Source organism: Eptatretus burgeri, chromosome 5 (assembly GCF_056783735.1).
Source record: "Eptatretus burgeri isolate ZD-2024b chromosome 5, Ebu_testis_v1, whole genome shotgun sequence".
Taxonomy (NCBI): domain Eukaryota; kingdom Metazoa; phylum Chordata; class Myxini; order Myxiniformes; family Myxinidae; genus Eptatretus; species Eptatretus burgeri.
In genome coordinates this window covers 81,658,746-81,683,306 of record NC_140965.1, presented here as the reverse complement: position 1 = coordinate 81,683,306, position 24,561 = coordinate 81,658,746, and the positions used below count along the sequence as shown (strand labels likewise).

At 41.7% G+C, this 24,561-nt stretch overlaps 1 protein-coding gene across 1 annotated transcript in view; it reads right to left on the bottom strand.

Moving 5' to 3' along the window:
• LOC147026823 (uncharacterized) overlaps nt 1-24,561 on the bottom strand; it is a 273,043-nt gene that overhangs the window by 89,253 nt on the left and 159,229 nt on the right. Inside the window, 2 exon segments of the mRNA XM_085882634.1 lie at nt 783-1,049; nt 16,065-16,331. Coding sequence (XP_085738760.1) covers nt 783-1,049; nt 16,065-16,331 — 534 coding nt within the window.

Here is a 24,561-nt window from a genome sequence, read left to right as displayed (position 1 = left end):
AGTGTGTGACAAGGACTAACTGATTAGATTTTAGTGAAGGTCCGGATACGGATCTGACTACTAGAATTTTAAAAGTGATTCTTCACCATTGGGAGAGGGACAGGGTGCAAAAACGAAATATGGCATGATATTCCAAAATGTACTGGGCCCGAAATGTTCTCATGGATCAGGAATTACGTGGCAGAGGTACGCGCTCTACCGAGTGTCCTTCTAGTTATTTTAGTGTGACTTTACCAGGGTTGGAATCGAATCTATCACCGCAGTGCCTCAGAACTTCTTGCAAGATCTGAAATAATGAGGATGAAAGGTAGAAGTAGCAACAGAAGTATGAAATGCTCGTTTCAATTACATTATGAGTTTCCATAACAGGGTATGCCTCTGAATATTTCATTGGTTGTAGTATCCTTTTGAATCCGACTACGGTGGCCATTTTGGCAAACATAACAAAGCACCTCTCTATAAATTGCTTTCTTCATTTGTTCGGCAGCGGGCGAGCGGCTTGCAAAGCAGTTGATATGGAACTACTGGTATGGAAAGCAAAATAAATCAGCTTACAAATGGAACACATCCCAGGGTTAGAATCTCTCACCTCAAAACCTTAAAATGGAAACTATAGCCATCATACTGCAAAGTCTGGTGACATGTGAAACTGATGAGAATGTGGTCTGTGAGGAGACCCAAATATCACAGAGAAGCATCATCACACATCATGGAAATAAAAATTAAATGAGTAAATATCGGTTCTCGTATGACCCATTCCATGATTATAATGTTGTACTTACTGTTAAGTGTGAACTTTGAACTGTACTGGGACCCAATGGTGTTTGTGGCTTTGCAGGAATAATCTCCAGCATCGTCCCACTGCAAGGGATTCAGTTCATGAGAACAATTATTGTTCTCTTTCGGACAATCCCAGGAACTCATCAATTTCTCGTCCTTGTACCACGAGATTGTGGAGGGGGGGTTGCTCTTTGTTTCACACAATATAGTGAATGATTGTCTGAGTGTGAAAGAGTCCTTTGTTGTCACTTTCATATTCTGAGGTTTATCTGTAAAGAGAAGAAGTAAGAATCCTCACTGGGAATAAAGATAAAAGGTAAGAATCCCTCACTGGGAATAAAGATAAAAGGTAAGAATCCTCACTGGGAATAAAGATAAAAGGTATGAATCCTCACTCTTTACCTTTTTGCGAATATTCAGTCAGAACCTTGTTTACCTGTATTGCATTCTCACCTCAACAAGTTCGTCCTGTGACATAGCTCATTATTTCAGAAGAACGAGAAGGGTTACCTGGCAAAAATTAACTTTCACCTTTTAAAATCTCGCAAATAAATTATTGAAATATCATCTGCTTTTTTCATATCCTTTTCTCATCTGTGTTTAACTTACTTTCAAATAATTTTGTTGCATCATAATATAATGGGCATAAGCCTGGAACTTCTAACACACTTTTCTCTGAACACATTCTGTTCATACTTCCGAAATCTTCACATTATGTGTTCCATGTATGTACACAGGTATGAGAGAAATCAAAAAATCTAATTTTGATAGAATTGTCAAAGAGGGAATCGATGACGTCACAATCAACAGCGTTCGGCGGCAAACCGACGGGCGGGTCCCAGACGATGTGCTTTACTTAACTAAGTCCATAAGCTCAGAACGTTTGTTCAACTCAGCATTTACGACTTTTATCCTGCCATGTTGTTAATCTGTTGATGGAGGTAATATAGAAAGGATGAATTGAATATGTCAAATCGTTCGTGTTACTCATCCGGAATGACGTGTTAAAGACAACAATCTAAAGCGACCGGTCTCAAACACTACCATGGGCACCCAGATGCCACCAATATGAACTGAGCTGTTGAATGCGGCGCAAAACATCCAAAGAAACGACTGTAACCGAGTATTGTGATTAGTGGGGCAGATAGGAAAATCAATTGTGCAATTCATGACTAAAGCATGAAAGTTCTAACATACCATAAGGTTTCTTTTCAGACGTGGACCCATTCTGTGTTTGACCTTTAATGACCTTGAGAGGTCAATGACCTCGAACATCGAAGATAACTGTTTTTCACCATCCCATCCTTCATTATAAACATGTTGAACGATATAAACAATGCATTTTTTATTCCAATAAAGATGTGTATATATCCTACAGAGTGTTTGTGGTTAATTTCAGGTACTTTGATGATCTAAATCATTTAATTTTCATTGGTCCAACACATTTCAATATGATATTTTCACGTAAAATCATCTTAGATTGCGCTAACACCATTTATGCTTTGTGTGTTTTCAGATAGCCTGTCAGGCTCATCCTGGAGGTTCTGCTAACAGCTATCCTTAGATTACAGAACTGTTTAACAACTGGTGGTGGCAAGCCTGAAGAAACTATATTCACAGGGTAGTGTAGGACGATGTCACCATGTCAAAACGCCATGTCTTGATAGATCCAACTAAACCTTGCAGCACATCCAAGCAACCCAAGCCACCTTGCCCAACTAACTGGAAGCTTTGTATTCTTTGCCAAGCAGAAACATGGGAAGCCTTGCAGTCTCCAGCCAAATCCAGCAAGAAACCTGTGGGAAGCTGTTATGTGTCATTGGCAAAGGACCTCCTCCAGTTTCAGGACATTGGCCACATGCCGACTGATCTGAATCTGGACAGATTGGACGCTAGATGGTGGCGGGTCATGAAATCGCCAGAATGACCGAAGAATTTGAGGGCCTCAATTCTTTGGAAGCACAGAGGAGCGTTGACGATACTAGAAACTGTCACCATGAGCAGCATCTTGGCGTGCAAGCAGCCTTCCTGAAAGATGTGAGGTCATTTACAGCAGTACTGGATGAGATGGGCAACCCATTTCTAGAGGAGAGCCAAGATCTTCTGGTGCTTGACACCATGGATATCATGGATGCATCTGCGGCAGAAAGTGTGAGAAAGGTGGAGTCCTTGGGAGAAGATCAGTACAAGAGCTTCGTGGATGAGCGGCTCGACCAGCCGACAAAGCCAATCACAGACACACTTCCCAAGAACAAGCTGCCACTCTTCAGTCATCCACCAGTGAAGATGCAGTCAAAGCAAAAGATGCAACTTGCAGCACTGAAGAGTGATTGCAATCTCTTCTCCCGACTGGATGTGTCTTGCCAAACACGTGATGGGGATCTGGATCAATTCTTCACCCATGAAAACCAGGCAGCGCCACCATCCTTGTCGGACAGAGGCAAACTGCGAAGTTGCACCAACAAGGCCGATCTCCTGTGCTGCATCGAGTCTGATGAGACTGACTCACCAGCTATCCCTGTGGTCGATGCAGTGTTCCTTGATGGTGCTCCCATAGTGCAGATGTTGAGTCCTGGTACATCAAAGACCTTCCAGGACTATGCAGATGGTGTCTTTGTGCCCTACGTATCAACTCAACTGGCAAAAACGAGGCGTGTTGACATCATCTGGGATGTGTATCTGCCAGACAGCCTGAAAGGCACAACCCGACAGAAGAGGGGCAAAGGTGTCAGGAGACGAGTGGTTCTCACCACAGTGATACCAAAGAACTGGAAAGATTTCCTACGTGTTGATGAGAACAAAACTGAGCTGTTCAGTTTCCTCTCTGAACAAGTGACACGTTTGCCAACAAAGAATGACAAGGAAATCTATGCAACTCATGGAAGAGTGGTGCTCTGCTCAACAGGCCAGTCTGACTTGACCAACCTCGCCCCATGCTCTCATGAGGAAGCAGACACGCGGCTGCTTCTGCATGTGTCAGATGCTGTGCAGAAAGGGAGCACAAAAGTGACCATATGCACGGTCGACACTGATGTCTTGGTATTGGCTGTGGCTGCATTCCTGAAGATAAAGCCTGAAGAAATGTGGATAGCTCTTTCTAGAGGAGAGCTATCCACATTTCTGGCGTCAGCTTCAGATACATTGGTGTACACAAAGTGGTTGGCAGGCTGGATCCAAGAACCTGTGCCACTCTCCCAGTCTTCCATGCAATCACAGGATGCGACACTGTCTCTGCATTCGGCGGCAAGGGAAAGAAGACTGCCTGGGACACGTGGACGGCTCTCCCTGAAGTGACTGAGGTCTTTGAAGAGCTCTCACAGGTGCCAGGTGCTGTGAGCGAGCTGTCCATGTCACTAGTGGAGCGCTTCATGGTGCTGATGTACGACAGAACCAGCGACACCATGGAGGTAAATGAAGTGAGGAAACAGCTCTTCACTCAGAAGTCCAGGACCCTGGAGAATATCCCACCCACACAGGCTGCTCTGAGGCAACACATCATGCGTGCCACCTACCAAGCCAACATCTGGAACCAGGCGTTAGTTCCTGACCCTGAGCTCGCAAGCCCTTCTGATTGGGGATGGGTAAAGGATGCAACAGGATGGCAGCCACTCTGGACCACCCTTCCAGAAGCATCACAATCCTGCTACGAAGTGATACACTGTGGGTGCAAGCAGGGGTGCACGGGCGCTGCAAGTGCAACAAGGCAGCCCTCATGTGCACTGCCCTGTGCTCATGTTCAGGAGACTGTTAGATCATCAACAGAGGACAAACATTGCCTGAACTATATTACTATCACCCCGTCCATAACTATTCTTCAGATAATTGATACAGATGCATATACGTTAAACTTGTTTAATCCAGCCTAAATAAACACCGGCTGAGGTCATTGTTTCCATATAAAATGTAACATGTAGGATATATGTGGAGTCTAAGTAAGAGGTATGTGCAGCAACAGGTAAAATAGCTTTTAAAAAAGTGGTGTATATTGAGGTTTTTCCTGCGATAATGCCAAAAATGAAGATTTTTCATCGTACAAGGTCAATGACCTCTCATTGGGCTCATAAGTCAAATCTGAAGTGGCTCCACGTCTGAAAATAAACTTTATGGGATATACAAACACTGCTGAAAATTTCATGCTTTAGTCATAAAATGCACAATACATTCCATATATGAGGTTATCTGCCCCACTAATCCGTCCTGTCCCCCATACCTGTCGGAGACAGGTAGGTATCTGCTAGTATCTGTGATATAATATCTCAAACATAAAATAATCAGCACAATCTATAATAGAAAAGGAGCTCGATCTCGGCATGCTGCATCCGTCCCTGCCTGTGATCGTCCAGCCGGCAACAATTGTCCTTTTCGGGGATACCACTAATCAAGCAATTACGGTTACTCTACACAATTAGCAGGAAAGCATGCACGATTGCTTGAACATATACACACATATCCAGGCGTACACACAAATATGTACGTGCAGAATTCAATGTGCTGCACATACACACATATAACATGCTGCACATACACACATACCATGCTGCACATACACACATAAAACATATACACATACAACATGCTGCACATACACACATATAATATATACACATACACATATAACATGCTGCACATACACACATATAACATAAACGCACATACACATATAACATACACACATACTACACACATACACACATATACACATACTACACACATATACACATACACATATATACACATACACACATATACACATACACACATACACATATATACACATACTACACACATATACCACACATATATACACATACACACATACACATACTACACACATATACTACACATATATACACATACACACATACACATATATACACATACTACACACATATACGACACATATATACACATACACACATACACACATATACACATACACACATGCTACACACATACACGACACACGTATACACATACACACATATACACATAGACTACACACATATACTACACACATACACACATATATACACATAGACTACACACATATACTACACACATACACACATATATACACATAGACTACACACATAACATAAACACATACACACATACACACATATACACATATACTACACACATACACACATATACACATATACACATACACACATACACACATATACACATATACACATACAATGGTACGCTCCGAGGGGGTTAATTTACATCAAAACAAAAGCTCTTCCTCCTTCATCTTCTTCTTCAGTTATAATAATGGTGATTTAAACATCCTGTTTCTCACGTTGATTTGATTCAGAAAACACTGACGATATTCAATACGTTTTTCCCCCAACATTTCAATTTTATTCATATTACAGGAATATGTCACTCTATCAAACAGTGTTTCTGATTATACACCGCCTTTTGCTGCACTTAACCCTTTGGTTCAGTCATAAAAAAATCCTCCACCAATACAGCCCTGGGGGCCTGGGAGGCCCAACATATGTAAAAGGACAAACTTGTTTCATTTTAATCTTGCCAAAACGAAGTTTTTGCAAGATATGTTAGTCAGCTTGTATGTTTTTTTATTTATTTATTTTTTGTCTGTAATCACATATAAAAAATTCTGCAGAGCACAGTTATCATTGGAAATTTTTGTAACTTCGCATATCAGAGGCCTATAGAGGTCCCTTTCAGTGCACAAAATTTCAAGGTCAAGGTCAAAGGTCAAGGTCACTGTCGCAAATCAGGGGAGTCGACGAAACCCTTATTTTTTGAGTAACTTTAATCGAATAAATAAGCCACTCATGTTCACATTTTGGCAAGATACTGGTCACCCTGGGGGTCACATTGGTTTTTATTTTTTTGTTTGTTTTGCATTTTATTTTTCTTTATCGTTTATAAATGTAACCACACGTTCTCTTTTTTAAATGCTTAGTGCTTGTCTTATTTCAGGTGAATAATATATTAATCACAGGTGAGAGGTGAGAGAAATGGAGGAGGGATGAGTACAAGTTTTGATTATTTATAAAATTTATATTATTTTAATTTCCAGGAGAACATCTTTCACCTCCTAGAATATGATTTAGAATGACCATGATCAAGGCTTTTGAACTCCCACCTGTTCATCCATCTTTCTCGCTGAGACAACACCAGGACACCAATTGTTATGTGTGGACATCAAGACAGAATGTACATCATAGAAAAACTACACTCTGCTTGGGACAGAGACTCGTGATGTCAAGGTCTTGGCTCTTGTGAATCTTCTCCCTCCCACGAACATTACATGTTTAAATAATACATTTTATGATAAACGAGGAATGACCTTTGTGATTGTAAAGTAGATTAATGTTAATACTGGAAAACCATGATTATAACTTATCTTTAATCCTATTAACGCATTATAACAGGATGTTATGTTGATGTTACAGAACAAAATACAATGATTATAACAAGCTGTTACATTCATGTTGTACATAATAAAACCATTGTATTTATGTTATTTTCTTATTATGTGTATTAAACCATTATAATACTCCACTGTTACATTATTGTTGTTGTCGGTAATCTGATGAAAAGACATAATAAGATTATGTAACATTCCTATTGCATTTGATAATAAATATGACAGGCTGGAGAAACCCGTAGATCAGATTCAAACGTGTATGGAAAGGAATGGTAGGCCCCCTTGTGTATTTGTGTTCTGGTTGACACTGCCATGTCATGTACATATTTTAATTAATGGGTACACGTGGATGACTTGTAATGGAGTAGCTTTGCTGGAGCTCACAAAGTCCCACAAATCCAAAATTCCATCCCTCCACCCAGTTATATTACAAACACCCACTCCCAAAACCCAATGGAGTGAACCACACCAACATATGGCCAGTTCTTGCTCTGGTGGTTGGGGCTGCAGGTTGGGGGGTGTGGCCATTCAACATCTACCCACTGAGGTATACAATTCTCAACCTGGAAAGAGCAGTCAGTGTAAGGAGAGACATTGAGTTTGAAAGAGGAGTGTGTGAAGAGCTCATGGTTCAAATCATGAGACACACCAAGACAGAAAGGAGATGAGTTGAGCCTGAAAGGTGTTTGTGGATCACAGCAAGGAGAGACTGCAGTACGGGCCACTGTCCTACAGATCTTAACGTGATCTGTAAACATGTGGTGGTACCAAAGTAGACATAGCTTGGTGCCCAAAGAGTCATGAGACATCATTGAATGTACGCTGGGGGTCCACTCACCAATCCAGTGATTCACTTCCCTTTGTCTCTCATCCACCATTCTACTTTATAATTTTACAGTCCCACAATCCCTGAGCCAATCCCTCCATTTTCAAAGTTCCATGGTCATGGTGGAGAGTTTGTGATTGAGAGTGTTTTCTTTATGTGGTCTGGTCTTGAGAGTCTGTGGGATCTCCTCATAAATTATAAATGAGTCACATGACTTGTATAAACTGTAGTTAATATTATTACTATCATTATGAGTAATAATATTAATATATTAAGTAATGGAGCTACCGTGTTATGTAGAGGGGTAAGTGGAGTTTGTGGAGATCACAGAGGAGGAAGTGCAGATGACAATGAAGAAGATGAAGAAGTGAAGAGCGCCAGGCACTGATGATGTGTGCACAGAAAAGATAATCACAGCAGGAGAAGTTGGAGTCAGTTTGAACATTTTGATCGGATCGTCTTTATATTCTTTGCGCTCAACAGTATATATTCAACAGGAGGCTGTTGAACAGTTCCGGAGGAATGGAAGACAGGGTTAATTGTGCTGAAATGGAAGGGGAAAGGACATGTTCAAGATCTGAGGAAGTCCAGGGGTATTACGCTCCTTAGTCACAACATGAAAGTGCTGGAGAGGATTCTGTGTGGGAAGATAAGGAAGAATGTGGAGATGGAAATCAGAGAGCAGCAAGGATTTATAAAGGGTAAGGGTATGATGGATGGGATGTTCACACTAAGACAGCTGGTGGAAAGAGGGTGGAGGTGCAAGATTAGATTGCATTGGGATATGTGGATCTGGAGAAGGCCTACGACAATGTCCTGAGAGATGGTGATGGCAATACTGAGATGGATGGGAGTGCCAGAAGCAGAAGTCATGTTGGTGGAAGAGATGTGCAAGGGAACGAAGTAAAGAGCTTTGGTTGGTCATGGGATGTCTAAGGAGTTCTGCATGAACATAGGCTTGAGGCAGGGAAGTCGTCTCAGCCTATTCATGTTTATCATAGTGATGGAGCTTGTAAGCAGGAAGGGAACTTGATGGGGAGTTTGGGGAGGATGCTATATCCAGACAATCTGGCTGTGGTGGTAGAGAGTTGGTGGTAGATGCAGGAAGCACTGGGGGAGTGGAAGGAGGCATTTGAGAAACATGGGTGAAAATGACTATGGAGAATACTGAGATGATGTGGGTTGCAAAGCAGAGAAAACAAATGAATTCCAGGTTAGAGGGGAAGGAGATTCGGCAGGGAAATAAGTTTAAATATCTGGGAAGAACAATGACCGGGGATGGTAAGTCCGAGGCAGAGGTGCGGAGGTGGATTCAGATGGGTGTGAATGCATGGAGGAGGGTGGAGAGAGTAATGACAGACAGAAGAATATTGAAATTGAAAGGGAATGTGTCGTGTGTGGTGTTGACCTACTTTTACAGTTTGGGAACGGTGGAACTGTCAGAGATACAACAAGAAGAGCACTCAGTCGGCGCATACCTCTGCCACATAATGCCTGATCCACAAGAACATATCGGGCAAAATACATTTTTGAAAAATCGTGGTTCATATCATTTTTGGCCCGAGGTCTCAACGGTGAAGAATCACTTCACAAATTAAATAATTCTCGTAAAAATTGTCGTAAAAATCGAAACAAATCGTCCGTGCCACACACCGAACCTGTCCACTCAGTTTCCTCCGAATCCGTCCAAACTTTTTAAGATATCCTGCTGTATATAGTTTTTCGCCCGATCTCTCAATGGTGAAGAATCATTTAAAAATTTGAGTAGCTGGATCCGGATCGTCACCAAAATCTAATCAGTTCGTCCGTATCACAAAATGAACCTGTCCACAAAATTTCATCCGGATCCGTCCACAACTTTTTGAGATATCCTGCACACAAATAAACAAACAAACAGACAAACAAGAAGAAGACGTCATGCAGAGCACGATACTTGCAAAATCCATGAAACAAATTTGACCTCAAAAATAATTGGTGGTTGAATTCAGTGACCAAATATGCAAATCCTCTTCAAATTTCAAGTCAATCGGATGAAAATTGTCAATTTAAAAAAGTTGGCCTATGTTGTCCTTTTAGCCGATGTTGACCACAGAAATAATTGGTGGTTGAATTCAGTGAACTGAAATATATATCCTCTTCAAATTTCAAGTCAATCGGATGAAAATTGAGGATTTTAGAAATACCACCTTAGTTATACCCTTAGAAATACCCTTTGGCCTATGTTGACCTTTTGGTCAATGCTGACCATAAAAACAATTGGTTGATTGAATTCCGTGAAGGGAAATAAATATCCTCTTCAAATTTCATGTTAATCGGATGAAATTGAGAATTTTTGAAATACCACCTAAGTTGTTGACCTTTTCGTCCATGTTGACCTCAGAAATAAATGGCTTGTTGAATTCAGTGACATGAAATAAATATCCTCTTCAAATGTCAAGTCAATCGGATGAAAATTGTGGATTTTAGAAATCTCACCTACGTTGTTGACCTTTGGCCTAGGTTCACCTTTTGGTCTGTGCTGACCTCAAAAATAATTGGCTTCTTCCCGATGACAATCTACCATGTGGTGAAGTTTCGTGAAGATCGGTTTAAAATTGTGACCTGTAGGCAACAAACAGACAAACAAGCCAGGAGGCGGACATGGGAAGTCGCCTACCCAATAGAACCTGACGCGATGGGCCCGTTCGATGGGGAATGACCTGAGGATTAAGCACAAGAAAATTCATGATTCCAGCTTCAAGGGTTAATGCTGCAGATTGTTTTTTCGTTAAAATACCCCCACATTTAGAGGTTTTTCGGTCGTTGCTGGGCAACAGAGAGGTCCATAGCAACGGTTCTTTCTCACACATAACTAGGACATACCATGAACCTACCATACCAGTTTCATGTATATCTGACACATAGTCTCTGAGATATAACGAACTTCGTTTTTTTTATTGTTTTCGACCAGGGTTCATTCAAACTCTATCTTCTCCGACAGTTTTCATGGGATCGGGCTGGAAATTTTTGACAATATGGCTGAATGTACTGCCCACAGTCGCTCGTAGCCCGATTTTTGATTTTCGAAAAAACAAATTTTTCAGATTTTTCTGGAAAATTTCAAAGGTCCGTTGCTCGTCAATGGATGGGTCTATAGCAACGTTTCTCATTTGCACACAACTAGGTTATGGTATGAACCTACCAACCAAGTTTCATCAAAATCGCCATTGTATTAACGGAGCACTGGATCGAACAGACATACCTACAGACAGACAGACAAACATATCGACGGTAATACTGATAATAAGGGTAGACTAGATTGACTACCCAACATAATAACAAAATCGACTAACCAATATACTTTAAAAATCTTCGATTTTGCAAGTAATAAACTAGAATGGGTACTCGGTAGAGCGCATACCTTCGCCTCCGCTACTTTTTACCTTCGCATTCTGTGAAAGGTTATGTTTTGGTCGCTGTGTATTTATTTATTTGTGAATATGTGTGTTTGTTTGTTATTCGCACAACTCAGAAAGTATTAAACCAAATAGCATGAAATGTGGTGGGATGATTCGCGATTATCCAAGGACGATTTGATTAGATTTTGGGAGCGATCGGGTCAGAGGTCAAGGTCATGAAAAGGTCAAAAACACTTTTGAGCATAACTTCCTTCATAATAGAGCTATTGACATGCAACCACCGCCATATTGTTGCATGACGAAATACCTTTCGGGTGCCTCGTGTCGGATTTGACGTGACGTCATTGGAAGTGTGTCAAAATGACGTCACAAGATGACGTAAATTTTCAATTTTCGACCACATCAGTTTTGATCATACCGTTTTGTAGAACTTACCTTAAGGACGTCACACACCAAATTTGACGTCGATCGGACTGACCGTTATGACGTCATTGACGTTTGAACATGACATTTTTCAATTGTGGCTAAAATGTCCTGATATTTTACATTCAAATGTCTATGTAATTTATAAAGGAAAGTCTCCCAAATCCAGGCATTGGGATCAGTACCAAAATATGTATTTATTGATATACAGGTTTTGCCAATTAACACTGTAGTCAAGGTCGTCACACACAAGGTCAAAATATACTTGAAGGCATAACTTCAGATCTAATAGAGCTATTGACATGAAACCAACGTTAAAACGTTCAGTGAAGTAAGAGCTTTCAGAATGGTTGTCCCCGATTGGACGTGACGTCACCGGAAGGGTGTCAAAAGATGATGTAATTTTTCAACTTTTTAATTTTTTAGTCTTTATCATTCCATTATATTGGACTGCCCTGAAGGAGGTCACACACCAAATTTGACATCAATCGGACTGACGGTTGTGACGTCATGGACGTTTTAAAGTGACATTTTTCAAATGTGCCTGGAAAAAAAGTTGCGGCGGCGAAGGTATGCGCTCTACCGAGTGCCCGTTCTAGTTACCTTTGTATTAAGTTGTCCACAACGCATCTCAATACAAATATGCATTTTGTGACCCCCATGACCTTTGACCCACAACCGCTACCTAGGGTGACAATTGAACTATACCTTGTGTCATTTCAGAAGATGGGGAATTGAACACTGAACAATTTGGAATTAATTTGATGCAAATCGGAAACATATTAACCGTTTTCATCATGAAAAAAACGATTGTGACCTTTTTGTGACCTTGACCTTTGATCCGATCGCTCCCAAAATCTCATGGATTGGTCCTTTCATGATGCCAAACAAATCCAAAACAATTAAAGCCTCTCTGCGTTTTGTTTTTTTTTTGCGTTAAGTTGTCCACAACGCTTTCCGATATAAATGTGAATTTGTGTGACCCCCTTGACCTTTGACCCCCAACCGCTGCCTTGGGTGACAAAAGTACTATACCATGTGTCATATTACAGAATGGGGAATTCAATTTTGAACATTTTGGAGTTAATTTGCTGTAAATCAAAACAAAATTGACAATTTAATCGCGAAAAAACTATTTTGACCTTTTTGTGACCTTGACCTTAACCTTTGATCTGATCGCTCCCAAAATCTAATCAATTTGTCCTCTCGTGATGCCAAACACATCCACAAAATTTCATGACAATCTGCGAAGTGGTTTTTGTGTAATGTTGTCCACGACGCTTCCCAATCAAAAACTCCATTTTGGTGACCCCCTTGATCTTTGACTTCCACAGAGTAAGTAGGGTTGCAAACACTATACCATACAATATATGAGTGGATCGGGATTTGAATACTGAACATTTTGGACTTCATTTGATGTAAATCGGAACAAAATTGACACTTTAATCGCAAAAAAACGATTTTGACCTTTTTGTGACCTTGACCTTGACCTTTGATCCGATCGCTCCCAAAATCTATTCGATTTGTCCTCTCATGATGTCAAACAAGTCCACAAAATTTCATGACAATCTGCTAAGTGGTTTTTGCGTAATGTTGTCCACGACGCTGCCCAATGAAAAATGCTTTGTGGTGACCCCCTTGACCTTTGACCTCCAACCGCTAACTCGGGTTACAACAAAACCATATAATATGTTATATTTGAGGATAGGGCATTGAATACTAATCATTTTGGCATTAATTTGATGTAAATTGGAATAAAATTGACTGTGTTATCGCGAAAATATAAATGTTTGACCTTTTTGTGACCTTGACCTTGACCTTTGATCCGATCGCTCCAAAAATCTACTCGATTTGTCTCTTCATGACAACAAACCTTCCCACAAAATTTCAAGCTAATCCGCTGTAAAGTTTTTGTATAAAGTGATCCAAAACATTGTTAATACCATTTTTGGTGACCCTCTTGACATTTGACCCCCAACCGCTACCTAGGGTAATTATGCCACACTTTCATGTGGCATAGCCTAGAATGTAGAATTGAGTAATGAACATTTTGGTGTTGGTTTTATCTCGTTCGGATAAAAATTGACCGCGTTATGACGAAAAAACGATTCTGACCTTTTCGTGACCGTGACCTTGACCTTTAATCCGATTGCTCCCAAAAGCTTCGCCTGGCGTCCTTGAGTAACTGCACATCATCTCTGAAAATTTCATGCAAATCGGTCCAGCAGTTTTTGCGCAATGTTGTCCGCACACATATTTACCAAGAAATAAATACACAGGGGTCAATACAATACCTTCGTCAAACGAAGTTTGCGAAGGGAACAAACAGAGGGAAAGGTTTGAAAACATAACCTGCTTCACCTTGGGTGGTGGAGGTAATAACAGAGGCTGTCAGTTTGCAAGAACAACTGGGTCAGGAGGATTGCATGAGTTAAGAGGCTGGATAGAAGGAGGATGGATGAACTGAGGGAGGAGATTGGTGTGCAGATGAGCTTGATGGGGAGGTTGGTGAAATGCCAGCTGAGATGGGCTGAACACTTGATGCAGATGGGGGAAGAAAGAATGGCAAAAGAGCAGATAGGTTGAAGGAGCAAGGCAGGAGAAAATGAGGCGGACCGTGGTTGAGATAGGAGGATTGTGTGAGGAGGGATATCAGTGAGGTAGGGGTGGTTGGAGAGTGGAGGGAGTTTGGCTGAGGACAGAGGGAAGTGGAGGAGTTTCGGGGTCAAGGCAGGGCAGAAGCTTGGTGCCATCGGACCTCAACCTTATAAAGGGAACAGAAGATGAAGGAATTGTAAATGAAGTAAATAACAGTGGAACTGCCATATAGATGTGTTTCTGTTCACATGACAAACCCACCATTGTCTGCAACCATTGTCTTCAGGCACAAACTGGGGTCACGTGATCACAAGTGTTCACCATTTTAAATTCGGCCTCGTCCAAGACTGTTCGGTGAGCCTGGACTGGGGTAGAGCTTGGCGTTTACATGTTCCACCAAGAACCCGCAGATGTTACAATGTTAAAACTATTATCACACCCAATACATTATTTTTGTGCACAATGAAATGTTTATCACAGGATATCACATTCATCTTCCGCAGAATTAAATACGATGAAGAGTATCCGTCCACAGTGATGGGAAAAGGAAGGAAAAGTATCTGTCCCCAGTGTCGTGATGTATTAAGTTTGTTGTGAACAACTTTAATACATCACGGGTGATTAAGGTTGTAGTCAAGTTTCATTGGAATTGTGTCATTTCTGAGAAGAAAGCAAATATCTCTTTAGGGGATTGTACCCCTACCCCCTCCCCCCCTGTAAACTCCCTCCATAGATCCCCTCAGACCCAGATTTCCCTAATGCCATGAACAAACCTTGATATGTCATGGGTGATGAAGGTTGTGGTCAAGTTTCATTGGAATTGTGTGTCATTTCTGAGAAAAAAATCAAATACATATTTTGGGGAGTGATCCCCCCATAGACCTCGATTTTTCTAATGTCATAAACAAACTTTGTTAGAACAAGGTTGATTAAGGTTGTAGTCAAGTTTCATTGGAATTGTGTGTCATTTCTGAGAAGAAAGCAAATATCTCTTTTTTTGGGGGGGTTAGGTACCTCCCCCCCTGTAAACTCCCTCCATAGATCCCCTCAGACCCCGAATTCCCTAATGCCATGAACAAACCTTGATACGTCATGGGTGATGAAGGTTGTGGTCAAGTGAATACAAGTCAGTTCGAGCTCGTTTATTGTTTTTTAAAGTCCCTCTCAAGGTGAGTGTGAAACATTCATTTCATTCCCTGTTGTTATTCATTCACAGATATAATTTATTCCCACCTCGTGAGGCTGCCTGAAAAAAGTTCGGCTGAAGCCTTTCACGAACCGACTGGCCAAGCTTGACGTTTGACGAAGTAAGCCAGAGCAGGACACCCGGCTTAACGTCGATCCGAGGGACGGCACACACATTGATTAATCACCGTCCCTTCGTAACACCAGGATGGCAGTTTGTAGTTGGGCCGAGATTCGAACTGATCCCGGAATCTTACCTCTCAAAGCAGAGAAACGGTTCCTCTAATTCTTTTTCTATTTCCAAGGTAAGAATCCTCGAACAGGTTCATCTCAAACAAACAACGTCCACAAATCATTCCATCTAAACGATCTTTGTGTCCATGACAAGGTAATAAACACCAGGTACGGGCTCTGAAGACACAATGAACTTGTTTGTGTTACTCACATTGTACATTCAGGGTTCTTGTTCCTGATTTGGTGATTTTCCCGCCATATTCCATGTCACAGGAACATGATGCTCCGTTGTGCGAGCGAGAAGCTCTGAATCCAAGGCTCACAGTTGTTTGTGCTCCGGATCTTTCAACCTTTTTTGTTCCAATTCCCGAACATCGTGCAGAGAGAAAGAGAGTAAAAGGGCTCTGAACGGAACAATGGAAGTTAACGGTGTCACCATCCACCGGGAACTTTGGTGAGAACGAGGAAGTTGGGAGATCTGTGCAGGGAGAGAGAAAACGGTAAAATGTTTATCAACAACACAAAACTAATCTCTGTGAAAACTACTTCTGGTGAGAACACGAATGGTTCAATTATCCTTCAACATTTATTTACTTAATGTGAGGTTCTTAAACCGACCAAGCTTGGTTGATACCCCGTGGTACCTGCCAGGGTCTGCTGACATGCATCTCCCAAGGGTCCCATCAATACACACCTTCCTGGGTGTGGGTATCATCCTGATAACTTGTCACGTGACCTACAAGTAGTAATCCAAGATCTGCACAATAATCATATGAATTACCCCGACTAACCTGTTCTACCTGGTCGTACCTGGTTACAAACCGTTCCTTGACAATTCGGGATATTGAAGGAGATATCAAACAATCCACAAACAATCATATCTTCCTGGGTTACATGATATCCAGTACGTTTATTTATTTTATATTTTCTCTCTTTGGAATATTTTACATTTATATATTAAACCACATGTCTTGGATGATAAAATATTGTGAGATCACCTCCAGTGTCCAGGTGTTCCAAGCAGTGAGGAATTCCCTTCAGATTGGGAATCTCAGGCCTGCTTTTGTTACCGGCAGCTGAAAGACCTGAGAATCCTCGGTGGTATGAAATGAATTTTGACCAATATTTGTGCTTTCAGGTGAATTAAATACTAAAGGATCTGTTCTGTTCTTGCAAATGGCAGTTTGGCTGCCGGGCAGCTATCATTTCTTGGAAGCATGTCTGTGCCGCTGATGCTGTGCCCCTCTACCAGTACACTGGTACTCATTTTGCCGACCTCAGAAGGATGACAGGCTGGGTCAACCCCACCTGGTGTTAACTCAGCAGCCAACGGGACTCGAACTCAGGACCCAAAGATCCCAAACCAGCCACCCTCACCATGAAGCCAACACCAGACATTAATACGAAAGGTGGATTCCCACCCATAAAAATGTTGAATGAAGATGATGTTTTGCTTTAGAACTTTAATTTTGTAAAAAAAACAACTGCCAATCTCCCCCCTCTTCCACCTTGAAGGTGTTTTACTTAAAAGTTACTTCGGAGTAAATCCTGAGTTTTGAGAGCCGATTGGTGTTAGTGAACATGAATTAAAATGTCAAAGGTTCGAATGAGATTAAATTATGAAAAGAAGATGGAATTCTTCATTCTCTGCACAGACTGCCAAAGTGGATCCTGCTGTGTGTTCAAGATCTTCCATGGGATTGGATCACAACCAACAGGATGTACCTTCCACACCTCAACCTGTGTGTTGGGGTAGAACAGGGATCTTGGTCTCATAACAATGAAGAAGTTTATCTTTGGACAAGTTGCAACAGTGAGTTGTTGCTCCTGATGGTGGGTGACAGTTGGACTATTCCTGCTGGTTCTGCTCGTACCTGATTCTTGGCCTTCCTATTTCTTGGGGGTGCTTTCAATGGGTGGTGGGGGTGCTGAGGTGCTGGGTGTTTCCTCGGGGTGCTGGCCATTGACTCTTGGCTGGTCAGATGAGACGGGCCTCAAAGCCTCATGTATGTCACCAAAGGGGACAGCACCATTCTAAGCTGCACGTGGTCTCTGAGGCTTGGTGTTGAATACCGCGCACGAATTTCCTCATGTACGTTTGTCCCAATGTGAGAGAGCGACTTGGCGCTATTTTGCATGTGTCTACACGTGCAGGACGAAGCACCTTGATTCCAAGTTCCACAAAGACCATCTCTGGACAAAGCTAAGTGCCAGGATAAAGGGAGGATTTGCTTTTATTCTGTTTCCCTTGTCTGTATTTAAGTCTGTGTGTCGAGGCTCCTCGATTTAGACATCAGGATTCATTTACTTCATGTATTATTATATTCTGATTTTTGTTCCTTGTAAATATTTATAGTCGTTACATTTCCATGTTTATTTGAAGTTGCTTTGTCCGTGTATTTTTGTGGGGGTAGAGTCTAAACCCCCCCTGTGCATTCATTGCGCCCCACCCCTCCCGCGTACGTTATAATCTCCGATGATCAATTTGTCCACCTTCTAATAAGCAAAAACCCCTTGGCTATCCAGGCTGGCAGTGTGGACTGCCCGCAGTGTGGACTGCCCGTCACCATAATTTGGGTCGGGGCATTTAACCTGGACCACCACCGCCACGACAGCGACCTTCAAGTTTCACAAACTCATCCGTGGGCACACAGCTAAGTGCTGGGATAAAGGAGGGATTTTTCTTTTTCTCATTCTGTTCCCTTGTCTGGAAAAGTCTGAGTGGAGGTGCCTCAAAATTAGAGTAAGTTTCCCTCACATTCCGTTTTTATTATTCCACTTTGAATTATTACCATTGTAAATATTTGATTTATTTAGATTAAACCCTGTATTTATTTAAGTTGCTTGTGTTGTCTAATTGTTGTGGGTTCGAGTAACAACCTCTGTGCTGTGCTTCCGTATGATACGTGCCTTTGCCGCCCTCCCTTCCTGTGTGTGCCATAATCTTCCGCGAAACTCGGCTATTCGTCTTCAAGGGAAATCGTTTGGCTCTCCGTTCAGGTGGGAGCAAATCCCCTGGACACAACAATTGTAGTCAGGTTACAGGTTGTGAGATTTTAACCCCCCCCCCTACCCACCCTCCCCCAGACACAGCAGTATTCACCTGATTTAGATGGAACTTGGTTGTTATGTCTGCACGGTGCTTTCACCAGGTGAGCGAAGGAAGTTGCCCCTATTTATTTTTATATGCAGAGTCAAGGTTCGTGGAAATGGAAGAACATTGAACAGATGAGGACGCAACAGGACAAAGTTAACAGTGGTGAAGTACATGACACCAACAGTGGAGTTGAAGGAGACTTTGGAGAAACAATGGGGTGGGAGGAATGTGGTGAACAGGGTGGATACAGAAGGAAAATCCTTCCACCTCCATCCCCCTCCTCCCCTATTCCACTCCTCTCACCCACCCACTCCCCTCTCTCTCTCTTCCTCCCATCCCTTTCTCACCCCCTCCTGTCCCCTCCCTAGTCTCCCCCCTCCTCCTCTCTCTGTATTTCCGTTCTCTATCCTTATTAAATGTTGAGCATCAAGCAAGAGTGAAACACATACCATGTTTGAAGTCATGAAGATAACTCATAACTTTGTCGGGTTTTGAAACTCCAAACTCCTCAACTCTTAACGAATTACATCATCGACTCCACAGATAATTCAATACAAGTTTATTTGGGACCTCTTTGAAACGATGTTTTTCGGTTACAATGCTGAATGTAGGTTTTTCTTTGATTAAATGTTTGCCTTTCACTGGAACCATTTGTTCAAAGACTTTCACTGGAGGTTGCTAAGTCTGGTGTGGGTTTCGTGGTTGGGGTGGCTGGCTTGGGATCCTCGGGTCCTGAGTTCAAGCTCTGTTGGCTTCTGAATGAATTCTAAATTAATACCAGTTGGGGTTGACTCAGCCTGTCATCCTTTGGAGGTCAGCAAAATGAGTACCAGTGTTCAGGTGGATGGGCACAGCATCAGTGGCACAGCCGTGCTTCCAAGAAATGATAGCTACCTTGGCAGCCAAGCTGCCAAATGAAAGAAAAGAACAACACAGGCTGCTGTTATTAAGAATTCTGACATGGTTTGCGATCCTTTCCAGAGGAGATGGAATTGCATTTGGGTCTGTCTGTCTGTCTGTCTGTCTGTCTGTCTGTCTTTGTCTGTGTTTGTCTGTGTTTGTCTGCATGTCTGCACGGAACGTGAGTGTTTTTCTCTGCAACCGCTTGTTGCATCGACGCAAAGTTTTCACCATGGGAGCGACAACTCATGTGGAATGTTTTAATGATAATTATGACATCATAGGTCACATGGTGTGGCAGCCATGTTGGTAAAAAGGAAAAGCTTGGGTCCTCCATCTGAAACTGCACCAAGGAAAAAATTGAAACTTGGCACAAGGCAAGCACTCCACATGGGGAATGTGATTTTTAAAAATGTTTTCACAGGTGCCTGTTATGATGTCATAATTGCATACGTAGAATGCCACATCCGATCAGCATGAAAATCTTTGAGTCATCGAGGGATAAATTAGTCAACAGAAAAAATAGATGATGTCATCGTTCACGGTGGGAGAGATCGAGGGAAAATTCACACACTTGTCCGAAGCCCTTGGGAAACCAGGGTGTTCACGAATAATTGATGGGACACGTGGTCTGGCAGACATATTGGATTGAATGAAAATCTTTTGAAAGAAAAGTATTTATCTTCAACCGCTTCATTGATGGACGTGAGACTTCTGGCTTATGATCTCGTGTTTATGTGGAATATCGGTTTTAAATTTCAACCTTATCAGACACATGGTCTGGCAGCAAGAATTATTAATTTTTTCGTCTGGGTTATATTTTTTTAATTTCATTTTTATCTTTTATTGAATTTAATAAAGATAAAACGAAAGAATCCTCACTGAGTATCAAGATAAAGGAAAGAATCCTCACTGGGGAGAAAGATAAAGGAAAGAATCCTCACTGGGTATAAAGATAAACGGTAAGAATCCTCACTGGGTATAAAGATAAAAGGTAAGAATCCTCACTGGGTATAAAGATAAACGGTAAGAATCCTCACTGGGTATAAAGATAAACGGTAAGAATCCTCACTGGGTATAAAGATAAACGGTAAGAATCCTCACTGGGTATAAAGATAAACTGTAAGAATCCTCACTGGGTATAAAGATAAACGGGTATAAAGAATCCTCACTGGGTATAAAGATAAACGGTAAGAATCCTCACTGGGTATAAAGATAAACGGTAAGAATCCTCACTGGGTATAAAGATAAACGGTAAGAATCCTCACTGGGTATAAAGATAAACGGTAAGAATCCTCACTGGGTATAAAGATAAACGGTAAGAATCCTCACTGGGTATAAAGATAAACGGTAAGAATCCTCACTGGGTATAAAGATAAACGGTAAGAATCCTCACTGGGTATAAAGATAAACGGTAAGAATCCTCACTGGGTATAAAGATAAACGGTAAGAATCCTCACTGGGTATAAAGATAAACGGTAAGAATCCTCACTGGGTATAAAGATAAACGGTAAGAATCCTCACTGGGTATAAAGATAAACGGTAAGAATCCTCACTGGGTATAAAGATAAACGGTAAGAATCCTCACTGGGTATAAAGATAAAAGGTAAGAATCCTCACTGGGTATAAAGATAAACGGTAAGAATCCTCACTGGGTATAAAGATAAACGGTAAGAATCCTCACTGGGTATAAAGATAAAAGGTAAGAATCCTCACTGGGTATAAAGATAAACGGTAAGAATCCTCACTGGGTATAAAGATAAAAGGTAAGAATCCTCACTGGGTATAAAGATAAACGGTAAGAATCCTCACTGGGTATAAAGATAAAAGGTAAGAATCCTCACTGGGTATAAAGATAAAGGAAAGAATCCTCACTGGGTATAAAGATAAAAGGAAGCATCCTCACTGGGGAAAAAGATAAAGGAAAGAATCCTCACTTGGTATAACGATAAAAGGTAAGAATCCTCACCGGGTATGAAGATAAAAGGTAAGTATCCTCACTGGGTATAGAGATAAAAGGTAAGAATCCTCACTGGGAATAAAGATAAAAGGTAAGAATCCTCATTCTTTACCTTTTTGCGAATATTCAGTCAGAACCTTGTTTACCTGTATTGCATTCTCACCTCAGCAAGTTCGTCCTGCGACATAGCTCATTATTGCAGAAGAACGAGAAGGGTTACCTGGCAAAAAACTAAACTTTCACCTTTTAAAATCATGCAAATAAATTGTTGAAATATCATCTGATTTTTTCATATCCTTTTCTCATCTGTGTTTAACTTACTTTCAAATAATTCTGTTGCATCATAATATAATGGGCATAAGCCTGGAACTTCTAACACACTTTTCTCCCAACATATTCTGTTCATACTTCCGAAATCTTCACATTATGTGTTCTATGTATGTTCACAGGTGTGAGAGAAATCAAAAAATCTAATTTTGATAGAATTGTCAAAGAGGGAATCGATGACGTCACAATCAGCAGCGTTCGGCGGCAAACCGACGGGCGGGTCCCAGACGATGTGCTTTACTTAACTAAGTCCATAAGTTCAGGGCGTTTGTTCAACTCAGCATTTACGACTTTTATCCTGCCATGTTGTTAATCTGTTGATGGAGGTAATGTTGTGATAATGAAGTGCCGTACTGTGATTGGCGGCAACGGAGATTGGGCGGATGTGGCAGCACTGTGTATGGGGGTCGGTGGCTGGTGATGACTCGTATGCCGCGTGCTCCGTGGAGGGTCGTGCTGGAACAGTAATGGTATGTAGTATACTGTATTAGGAATGGTGTACTCTGAGGAATGTAATTGGGATTAGAGTATGGAGTTTGCCTTCAGTATTATGTGTACAAGTTATTGTATTTTGTTATTCTTACCCTATGTATATTTATGTTGTTGTAGATATGCGTATGGGTTTTGTGAGAATAAAGCCGATCGAAAAGGTTTATTGTTGATTACTACAACAGGTAACATAGAAAGGATGAATTGAATATGTCAAATCGTTCGTGTTACTCATCCGGAATGACGTGTTAAGGACAACAATCTAAAGCGACCGGTCTCAAACACTACCATGGGCACCCAGATGCCACCAATATGAACTGAGCTGTTGAATGCGGCACAAAACATCCAAAGAAACGACTGTAACCGAGTATTGTGATTAGTGGGGCAGAAAGGAAAATCAATTGTGCAATTCATGACTAAAGCATGAAAGTTCTAACATACCATAAGGTTTCTTTTCAGACATGGACCCATTCTGTGTTTGACCTTTAATGACCTTGAGAGGTCAATGACCTCGAACATCGAAGATAACTGTTTTTTACCATCCCATCCTTCATTATAAACATGTTGAACGATGTAAACAATGCATTTTTTATTCCAATAAAGATGTGTTTATATCCTACAGCGTGTTTGTGGTTAATTTCAGTTATTTTGATGATCGAAATCATTTAATTTTCATTGGTCCAACACATTTCAATATGAAATTTTCACGTAAAATCATCTTAGATTGCGCTAACACCATTTATGCTTTGTGTGTTTCAGATAGCCTGTCAGACTCATCCTGGAGGTTCTGCCAACAGCTATCCTTAGATTACAGAACTGTTTAACAACTGGTGGTGGCAAGCCTGAAGAAACTATATTCACAGGGTGGTGTAGGACGCTGTCACCATGTCAAAACGCCATGTCTTGATAGATCCAACTCAACCTTGCAGCACATCCAAGCAACCCAAGCCACCTTGCCCAACTAACTGGAAGCTTTGTATTCTTTGCCAAGCAGAAACATGGGAATCCTTGCAGTGTCCAGCCAAATCCAGCATGAAACCTGTGGGAAGCTGTTATGTGTCATTGGCAAAGGACCTCCTCCAGTTTCAGGACATTGGCCACATGCCGACTGAGCTGAATCTGGACAGATTGGACGCTAGATGGTGGCGGGTCGAGAAATGGCCAGAATGACCGAAGAATTTGAGGGCCTCAATTCTTTGGAAGCACAGAGGAGCGTTGACGATACTAGAAACCATCACCATGAGCAGCATCTTGGCGTGCAAGCAGCCTTCCTGAAAGATGTGAGGTCATTTACAGCAGTGCTGGATGAGATGGGCAACCCATTTCTAGAGGAGAGCCAAGATCTTCTGGTGCTTGACACCAAGGATATCATGGATGCATCTGGGGCAGAAACTGTGAGAAAGGTGGAGTCCTTGGGAGAAGATCAGTACAAGAGCTTCGTGGATAAGCGGCTCGACCAGCCGACAAAGCCAATCACAGACACACTTCCCAAGAACAAGCTGCCACTCTTCAGTCGTCCACCAGTGAAGATGCAGTCAAAGCAAAAGATGCAACTTGCAGCACTGAAGAGTGATTGCAATCTCTTCTCCCGACTGGATGTGTCTTGCCAAACACGTGATGGGGATCTGGATCAATTCTTCACCCATGAAAACCAGGCAGCACCACCATCCTTGTCAGACAGAGGCAAACTGCGAAGTTGCACCAACAAGGCCGATCTCCTGTGCTGCATAGAGTCTGATGAGACTGACTCACCAGCTATCCCTGTGGTCGATGCAGTGTTCCTTGATGGTGCTGCCATAGTGCAGATGTTGAGTCCTGGTACATCAAAGACCTTCCAGGACAATACAGATGGTGTCTTTGTGCCCTACGTATCAACTCAACTGGCGAAAACGAGGCGCATTGACGTCATCTGGGATGTGTATCTGCCAGACAGCC